The sequence below is a fragment of the Battus philenor genome, unplaced genomic scaffold (genome assembly GCF_028537555.1).
Source record: "Battus philenor isolate CCGP_79_NKW_IND1 unplaced genomic scaffold, ilBatPhil1.0.hap1 SCAF_4, whole genome shotgun sequence".
Taxonomy (NCBI): domain Eukaryota; kingdom Metazoa; phylum Arthropoda; class Insecta; order Lepidoptera; family Papilionidae; genus Battus; species Battus philenor.
The window spans coordinates 10,583,446-10,593,832 of NW_027181704.1; the positions used below are offsets into that span (position 1 = coordinate 10,583,446).

General features: G+C 30.4%; 1 protein-coding gene across 1 annotated transcript; it reads right to left on the minus strand.

Annotated features, from left to right (window-relative positions):
• Window positions 1-2,201: 2,201 nt before the first annotated feature.
• Window positions 2,202-9,598, minus strand: LOC137928829 (proton-coupled amino acid transporter-like protein pathetic). Its single transcript, XM_068771818.1, has 8 exons — window positions 9,391-9,598; window positions 8,366-8,516; window positions 7,449-7,570; window positions 6,356-6,440; window positions 5,192-5,436; window positions 4,265-4,477; window positions 3,475-3,644; window positions 2,202-2,675 (listed from the first exon to the last, which is right to left on the minus strand). Exons 1-8 carry the CDS (start codon window positions 9,462-9,464, stop codon window positions 2,425-2,427), a joined length of 1,311 nt encoding a protein of 436 aa, XP_068627919.1. The 5' UTR covers window positions 9,465-9,598; the 3' UTR covers window positions 2,202-2,424.
• Between the last annotated feature and the right edge of the window lie 789 nt (window positions 9,599-10,387).

Here is a 10,387-nt window from a genome sequence, read left to right on the forward strand (position 1 = left end):
TAACTATGGGGAAATTTAAATATTTTGATGTACCAGTCTGGCCATAAAAACTATTATGATCAAAAATTAAAAAATATATTAGTTTTGAATTTGGAATCTGTCATTTTTATATGATTGTTCATTGTGTTTTATTATTTTGGCGCCAATATATTGTAAAATGTTTTGTGATATTAAAATGGAGAGGGGTGATAAAGAGAAACGAATAGATGCGATTGCATTATATATAGATATGGTGCCATTTACAATTTTTAAAATCCTCCATATGTTTGTGTAACGGGCTATTGATAGGTACAATGAAATCTCCTCTGCCTGTGACCGAAAAATATTTGGCCGTTCACCTAGTGTTCGTATGACGGCAAGGGAAAGAATTTGAAGAAATCTTGTTTGAAAGCAATAGATTTTATTTCGGGAGATGAAGATGACTTGGAACTTATGTAAGATATAACCTATAAGAGACGCACTGATCATTTCTTAACTTATTTTTTTTTAAAGAACAGGGTGGTAAAATCAAAATAACTACTTAAGCGGTACGCAATGGGAGGACACAAAAAAATGTTTACACAAATAATAAAATTAAAAATACATTAAATAAAATTGCCATATTTATGCTGAAAGCTAAAGAAGCTTTCGCATTAATTAACACAGTACAACGTGGGTATTATTTTACTTCAATGATGGTTTGGAGAGGGGCTAGTTATGAAAGTGTGACTGAGAAGTATATCTATGAAAAAGGTATTAAAAACATCGGCACAAGTGTATTAAGAGACCATTCTAAAGAAGGTAGTTAAGCCCTTTAATAATATCATGCTCAATAACTAAGAATGATCCTTTAAGCAAGACTCGGCTCCTAGTCATAACGCTCGATTCACCCAATCTTGGTTAGAAATGAACGTTCCGGACTTTATCAGAGCTAAAGATTTAGCTAGTCTTGATTCTTAAGGCTATAATAATAAGGAGTCCATACGATTTTCTTAGATCCTATAATTGCTGAATTTGATAACCTCGGTGTTTAAAGGACTATTGCAAACAACGGAGACCATTTCAAATAAGCTGTATATATTTATGGTTTTATATTAATGTATTAAACAAACACACTGTAATAGTAATGAATGTTACATACTGTAAAAAATGTTATAATTCTTTGTGACAATATTTATGACAAGACTATTTATGTTCAGAATACCAATAAAATTGCTAGGAAGACGTGTCGTCATTTGTCACAGGCTGAAAAGCGTAAATATGATATTAAAAACGACTTTGTGTTTTAATATTTATGGTTTAAACAAGTTTGCTAGAATTACCATATTGTGTGTGGTCCGATTTCTCGTGGTTTTAAAAAACAACTATCTTTTTTTTTGTTTTTATTAGCGACATGTTTATTTGTTACAGCAAAAATAGCTTAGCAATATAAGAAGAAATGCAGCGTCACCTTTATAACTGTTTAGTTTTCGGATTGACTGATTATGTCTATACAAGGATAAAATTAATTTTTTTTTCGTTAGAACGGAAAATAAAAAAAAGTCATTAGGATTTTTTATACACTGTAGACATACAGGTAAGATAAAGTAAAACAGGCGTAAACTTTTGAAACGCTGGTCGTACTTGTTCTCCTTCTAGGTACGCATTTCAAACCACTTATTAAACTCGCAAGATTACATAAATATTTCTTGAATAGCTTAACAGGACATACCTTACATTAAGGCGTGGCTAAGTAATCGTTTCAGATCATTCATTAGATAATTATTGTTATAGGCAGAAATATACTGAACGTTGATTAATGAAATTTGTTTTCTTACTTGACTTTAACAGAACTTACTTTTAGGAATTCATGTTTAGTAATATAAAACATGGTTAAAGATAAAACAAGTCATGCGCAATCTACATACAGACAATATAGTTTCCTAATACGAGCGTTCTGACTATGACTTAAGACTACTTTGATACTACTAGTTTTGAGATAACAAAAGAATTTTTTTTTCTCTTTTAGTCAAATGCGGATTTGAAACCTCCTTATATAAATACATTTGTCTTATTTTAATTTTACGACTTATCAAATAAATTTATTTAAATTGAAGAATTTTAAATGTTTTTTTCTCGTGATTGGCAAATCAACGATTAATGAATTTTTGAAGAATAAATTTACAACAAAATTATCGATATTATATTTATAATTCTGACAGTATAACTCCTGTAAAGTGTTTTTGTATTATTTGTTAAAACATTTGAATGGCCTTCTCATATGTGTTTTTATATTATTATTTTTTATTTCTTCTGTGAGCTTTCCGAAAATTACTAATGAAGAAATAAATATGTACAGCTACAGTATTTTCCATATCAAGCAAAGCTTACTTGCTTCTGTGGTGGCTTTTTAATGATTAAGTTTACTATTATTAAAGAAAACAAATAATATTACCAATAGCTGTATCATGTCGTCTTACTCTTAAGCCTGTCAATAATATCGAGAATTGTAACAGTGCACCCTGAAATTAAACTGCCTAGTCCAAATAGAACTATGAAAGTATTTTTCCATAGTATCCATCTGTATCTACCTAGATTTTCCCATCGAAAGATAGTCTCTATAACACCAGGAATAATGAGGCCTAATATTGAATAGAAGAGGGCACCTACTATGTTAATTATTTGTTCTAACATTGGAAGAGCTATTCCGATGCCACCTGTAAAACAAATACAATTTAAATTAAAAGTATACTTTAAAAATAATTTTACAATTAACACTATAGTGCAATTGAAACCGCTGTACCACGCATTGGGAAAGCGAGGCGAGAAAATTAACTAAAACCACTAAAATACCAATCTTATTGATATGGACATATACTAGATGCTTTACGTAAAAAATAATCGGCAAATAAACCATGTTTAGATATTAACAAGAAATTATTAAACTTAAATATTTAAAGACAAAAATTAAAATATACGTCTTAGACTCAAAACAACAACAAATTAGAAATAAACCTGGACAAACATTATTACGCTCTATAAATTCTATTACAGTGTGATGGGGTACAATAGAGTTTGGGAGTGAGTTGCTTTATTATTGTATCAAGGACAATGAAAGCGACCACAATAAAGAAATCGGTTTGAGTCTGTTTAGGGCTCTTCTCAGACCAGGGCTTATTTCAAAACCTAGTAGCTTTAAATTGAAGGATGTCATTGTAGATGAGGTCAATCTGATTCTTATTTTCTTATGAAGCACATAATTGAACAACGTAAATGATTTCAAAGGGTATAGGGATAGTAATATGAATAAATATATCACGCTTTCGATCGCTCGTTCTATAAATTTTAGTAAAGAATTTTTCCCCTTGAAATTCAAAATATTTAGAAAAAAATTGAAATATCTTCTAACGCCTTATGCAAATAATTAGCAAATAAACTGCAGACGATGATGTTAGTCACATATGTATAATGAGTTGTGATCATACAAGTTAGGTAGCACTTAATATTTTTAATCACCTGAAAAACAAACAACCGCAATTCGGGCCAGTACTTGTGTAATATTCCTGTACTTTTCCTTTATATGAGGCTCTGTGTACTTCGTAAATATATCTAAAACTACGTAGAAATGGAGCGGGTACGTTAATAAAATGGATAAAGCTATGAAACTCTTAGCGCAAATAGCAGGCCTGAAATGTAAAAATTTATTTACAATTACACCATAAAAAGATTTCGTGAATGCTCGAAAAATTAACCAATAAAATTTTATCATGTTATATCTATGTCATAATAATTTAAACTATATTATCGTATGAACGTATTATAAAAAATACGATCTGTATTAGTTATGATAAAATGGCATCTCTCCTTTGATTTTGTTGATCTCTCTTTGTGGGGCGTGGAGGCTTAGTAGCCGAGGCCTGGTCACTCTGTGATATTGAGAGGGACCTACGTCGCCAGCCTCCGTGTAGAGCTGGCATAACACCGCCTCTCTGAGTCAACATCATAAGCCAGATGCAGAGTAAAGGAGAAGGGGAGATTTCTTCCTTCTCTCCCACGGCCAAACGTCGAAACATCGTGGGCTTTCAAGTTGGTACAAATCTAATCTATTCTATCGATTCCTCCGCAAGAGCGGCTATCCGAAACTTTTTTCCACAAAAGCCAAAAAAGATAAAAGTTACTTTTAATTATGGTTTAGGAACTTTTGTGGTTTCGACTTGAATTCAAAAATAATAATCAACAAATTACTAACTAAATTTTAACTACACAGATATTAGAATAAGTAAAAAGGTACTAGAGATATGTTTACCATTCATCGATTGGCAGATTTAAAGTAATCGATCCCTTCAAAGCGTCGCCGTATCTGAAGTATCCAAACAGGCCCAAGGTAGTATACAGAAGCATAATAAGTGTCATAGCTATAACCAATACTCCAGCACAACCGAGAAAGTGTTCAGGTTTCTTCATAGTGTTTTCAACAGGCATCACCACGCCCATGCCTTCCATAGCGAATATAACAGTTCTGTAAAAAATAAATAATTTTCTTAAATAAAAAACTACCACACTTTCGTGATACGTATTGAGATTTCTTTTTACTTAAGGGAAAAGGTAGCGGTGCTCTTTACTTGCACAGGTTGACCCATATCTCAATGTGAAGTTCAGACCGGATGACAGAGCGAATGGTCAACCCCAGAAAATTATTATAAGAAATCTGTCTCTTTTTAATAATTAGAAAATGATGAACTAGCGTGTTATTTTTAAAAAAATCCAGTTTCAGATATATAAATGTATAAATTATATTTTGTGGTTTATAGAAGGGTTATCGTCGGTAACATTAAAGTGAAACAAAAATAATAAAAAAATATGGATCGTAGTCATTGTAATAGAAAGAATACAACAGTGATCATTAACTTGATTTGCCTGATTAACTTTATGGAGTTAGCAACTACCTGCCTTATCACAAAATTACAACTTGACGTTGATTTATGAGACACAGTGTGTCATAATGTCCAAATAGTGAATAATTTTATTCTTTCAACAGCTATTCAAGATAAAGGAATTTTTTAAATATTAAGACGGTAGTAATTTTACAATTTTATCTTGAAAAATGTTGAAATACCTTATGCAACAATCACATTATTATTAACGTCATCATGTTTCACGTATTCACGTATAAAAGCATTATATTCGAATTAAAGATGTATTAAAAGAATGATAAGATGCAATGTTTACTTACGAGAGAAACACAGGGAATCTGTATGCAGCTCCAATCATTTTCTTATCGGAGAATATAATTTCGTCTTTGAAAATGTAGTACAAGCATATAGCAAACGTGGCGACGAGTAAAATGTTGGCTAGCAAAGAGAAAGGCGCTAGCCACTTTAAATATCTGATTTGGCACATCAAGCATAACGGTAGGAGCAGTATGAGGCAGTAGTACTCCACAGGTAAATCCACTGTTGTTATGTAACGGTCAAACAACTGTAAACAATAGGGATTGTTATACACAGATTGTATCTTAATAGAAATATGCTAATATTTTTAATTATTAGCATACGGCATTTATTTACGTCCGTGTTCAGGTAGTTTCAGAATTTAAACCTTAAGTATAGTTCTAAAATGTTACAATTCACTCATAGAGTAACTGTTCTCTGTCTGTTTCGCAAGGCCCTGCCTTTTGTGAGTATAATTTCATAATATTTATTCTGGGTAAAAACAAAAAAAAATTCAAGTCGTATGGTTCTTGAGATTTCGTGATGTTTCAGTACATAGGTGAAAATCTCTTTTATGTATGATAAGTATCTTTTTTATCCATTTATTTATATTCGACAATAAAATTATCTTGGCTTCATCTTGTGAATATTACAGTAATAGACTAATAGTTTAAAGGCTTTTATTTGATGCGTAGTTAAAAATTTTACAGCTAAAAAGACATTCAAATATTTTAATTATAAATTTAACATTTTAATAACATCAAAAAATTTTTACGCGTATAACTATCGAACGCCTTTTATCATGTTTAAACTTTTTTTTTCAAAAAAGAAATGTGTGAACAATTTTTTTTATAAACACTCATATGACACTCGTAGAGGATATTAGATTTGCGGTTTTCATTATTATCATTACGTTCACCGCTGTACGTAGGTTTCTTCCAGAGTTTTCCAACAGGGCTAGTAAGATGCGGCTAGCATTCAGTGCCTTTCGAAAATCAAAGCCGTCAGTCCACCTTGTGACTCTAACAATAATAAAAAACTAGAACCCTTACTAGCAGGGACAAAGAATGAAGGAACGATGACAAATTTACTATTTGTCATAACAACTTTTAGGGTCAGAAATAAAAATCCATTCTAATGATTTTCGTAAATTGAACTAGTCATCTATTTTTATATACTTATCATACCTGTTTAATAGAGTCAGCAATAAGTACTGTAAATATGCAGCATACTCCTACGTATGTAAAAAGTAACGAAAATTCTGCGAATATGCTGAAAAATAAAGTATTACACAGTAAAAACAAGTTTCAAATTTAAAATATAATTACTTATTGGAAATAAAAAAAATTATTCAATCTTAATTAAATAGGTTGAACTCTTCTGCAATAACATTATATTAAATGTGTTATAAAATAAAAATGTGTAAAAGCAACGAGTTCGTAGCAATTAGATCGTCACGACTCACCGCTTGTTTTGTCCATATGTTAGTGAAATAGGCTGTTGTTATTGTGAACCTCAAGGCAAGTAAAGGTGATTAATATTTTGTAATTCCTTTATGAAATATTTCACTTGTTTGAAGGAAGGTCGAAAGATATTTCAGAACATTAGAATGTTAAAGATTTTAAAAAATAGGCAAGAATATTTATGTAGGTATGTTTGATACGTCGCATAGTGTGATAATTTAAAAAAAAGATATTTTTTCGTAAATAATTTGGCATAATATTATTTTGGTCGAAATGGTTTCAACTAACGATAAAAGACGAAACTTTAAGTAATAAAATTCTACAATTGTTATCTCATAAGCTAACAAGCTGTGGTCACAAAAGTGATCATTATTATCTGCCATAATTGTCAAACATTTAAGCTGTTGCGTTTGACAGTACCTGCTATCAGCTGGTCGATGTGAACTTGACTTTTTAATTAGAACAGACTTAATCGATTACGGGTGTGACTCGGCTAGTGTTAATAATAATTCACTGAATTCTGTGGAACTATAATTATTTATTGACTGATTGGATGGAATTTGTCCCCATATCTTTTAATAAATAAATTTTGGATGCTAACAAAGCTAATGTTTTATATTTATATATAATAAAAATCAGCCGAGGTAAAAATATTGTGTAACTTTCAGAAACGACATCTCTCTTTTAAATTCATTCTTTAAACTTTAATGTCAACAAGTTAGCAAATATTTCAATGCGTTCAAATTTTAGTTTAGGTTATAAACTAGGTTAAATGTTTTTATAAGAATGTTATTAAAATTCATGTCAAGCGCATTACCTAGCCCAGACTGCGTAAGGTCGTATTGCTTTTGGTCCGATTTCGAAGACCACTCTACAGGTTTCTGCGTACCCGAGTAAAGGTTTTTGTATAATACGGCAACACCCATGCGATGTTTGAACCTTAAAAGAGAAAGATTTATCTCTTACAGTTATTTCGAAAAGTTTCGTAATATGTTACGTATTATTTTGAACATGTTGTGAAATTTTTTTATGTAAAACTTTGTTAATAAGATACATCAATGATTGAAACAGTTATAAATTAATGCATATAGGATATCATATACTACGGTAGTACGATAGTGTTCTGATTCTGGGAACAGGCTTAGTAAATGGAGAGTTAAGTCGGTAGGAAAAATTGTTTCCACGATAAATAAAGATCTCGTATCCAAAATTTTACTTATTATACGTTTACTCCAAGAAAATTATAACGTAATATTTTTTATGTATATCGTATATAAAGTAAAATAGAAAAAGCCAATTTTTTGATATCATTAACAGCAGTTCTTTCAAATTTATATTTGTTATGAATCAACACCAGGGTGCTGTGTAATCTTTACGATAGAGTATAACATGTTTGTGGCGACAATTATACTTGTTCAAGAGTAAAAAACAGTCAATATCGATATTAAAAATAATCGATATTAATAACACAAATTGTATGTTATTCGTGATATCCACTTATCATTATCGTAATTATTTCAGGCTTAGAAAGGTGGGAAGCGGCCTGCATCCAGCCTCTTATGTCGACAATAACAAGGCTGTCCGGCTTGTGGGTGGACGTCCTCCGCTGTACTTGCCTTTTCATGGTCTCCACTCCAGAACCTTGAAGCCCCAGCTGCAATGTGTTTTGTCCGGAATCTGCTTTCTCCCACAGCTAATATTTGTTTACAATGAAAAATATATAAAAGAACTTACGAAAATATATACGCAGTGGCAACAAATAAAAGCAATGACGACTGTGCTAACAATCCCCAAAACCCAACCCGAATTAGCAAAAGCTAGAGGAATGGCTAGGAGTCCCGAACCAAGAGAGGCTTTAATTAAATTCGCTAAAGAACGAATGTCTCTGAAACAAAGTAACGTTTTTGTTAACTCCTTAAATATTTTACTGTTAATAATAAATTCAGAATAAAGACAAATACACACAAATAGAACCTTGATTAATATTTCCAGTACTTGCTGTGTAAAAATCATTTTTTTTGGCATTTTAACCTTATATTGTTAACCATCATAATATCCGTAAAGTAATTTTTACTGTTACGATCCAAAAAATAAATTTATGTATCAAATGCTTGCTATTAAGTACTGTAATTTTTTGTTGTTCATTACAGTAATTAACAGTAATGAGATAAGAGTAAATTAATTTCATTTGATCATACATCTTTTTAACATTTAAAATTAAGTCGGTTTTGTGATGTTCCTCTTTTAATAATATTTTTATTTGCCATAGAACTTATAATAAATATGATGTTCAGAGTGAGTTTTATTTTTATACCAAAACACTTGACCGAAAACTTTTAAATCCCACTTGTCTTAATGACAGTACGTGAGGTTCAACAAATTTAAAAATTTCGCTAATTGATTTACGATATAATTTGTAATAAAGTTAAAATATGTCGAATGTCTTACTCTCTACCTATTAATATTAGAGAATAAAAAATTAATAAGAAAATGGCGGAGAGCCGGATTGGATTGTGTTTATGGTAATTTCTCGTGCATTTTTTCTTTTTACTATTTTTTATAAAAAAAATTTTCATACCGTAATCATTATTAAAACAATTTACAAATAATTAGTACATGAAATGTTTATTCAAATCATTAAAACGAAAAAATTTTAAACAGTTTCGTATGTCAATTAATACGGTTTTATCCATCTTTAGTTAATATCATCAATAGTGTGTTCCGTCAATATTTATGTTAAGTTGTTTATAGGTACTCACGAATTTGGCTTTTTGACTTTCCGATGTTGAAAAGGATTATACTCCAGATTCGGTGTATTTAGTTTCGAATCCATTTTTGTTCATATCACAACATAAAAGAAATAGAGTCAATAAAACTTTTATATTTTAAGAGAATGTAAGATGAACAGAGAGAGAGAAAACCTACTTTTGTTTTAAACAATTCTTAAGAAAACTTATACCACGTCGGTTCATCTGAATATAATCATTTAATGACGATAATCACTGCACTTCAATATGTTCCGAGATAAACGAGCATTGTGTTATTATATCAACTGCAAAAGGGATTAAAATGAAGTGTTTGTTTAGTTGTAATACTTTCGAGTGTTATATAACTTAATTACTGCGTGCGCACTTATTTTAATTAGACTCAACATATTTTAGTTTATTAAAACTCATTAAAAAAAGTTATAATATTTATTTCGCATATTGTATACAGTCTATACCCGACTTTACAATCTAAATTATTGTTTTTATAATTCTCAATCGTAAAATAGTCATATTATATACACATTACGTATTACATATTTATCTTTAATATATCTTATAGGTCTGGTTAGACTGAAGCCAACCCCGACGCAAACAGAGCAGTGTCGCTTGGTTGCGGAAACCGGATTTTTAAGATAAGATAAGACAACCTAATTATTCTCTTATGAAATTTCCCTTCCCATAATAAACATTTGGATACTAATATCGGTCCGCGATATCATTGTAAATAATCTTAACTATTTTAAATTATTTTTCAAAATTTTATTAAATATTGGTTACATACTTACACGTACAACTTTGATTTTACTTTTGTAACAATTTAATAACATATAGTATAAATAAAATAAATAATAAGGTAAAAAATGCCGTAATGCGGTATGAAAGCAAATAATTCTTTTTGTTAAAATAACTGTAGTTAGTTGGAACCGCACTTGACCGTGAGGGGTATTTGGTTCGGTTCCGTTATGACAATACTATGTAAATTTATTTG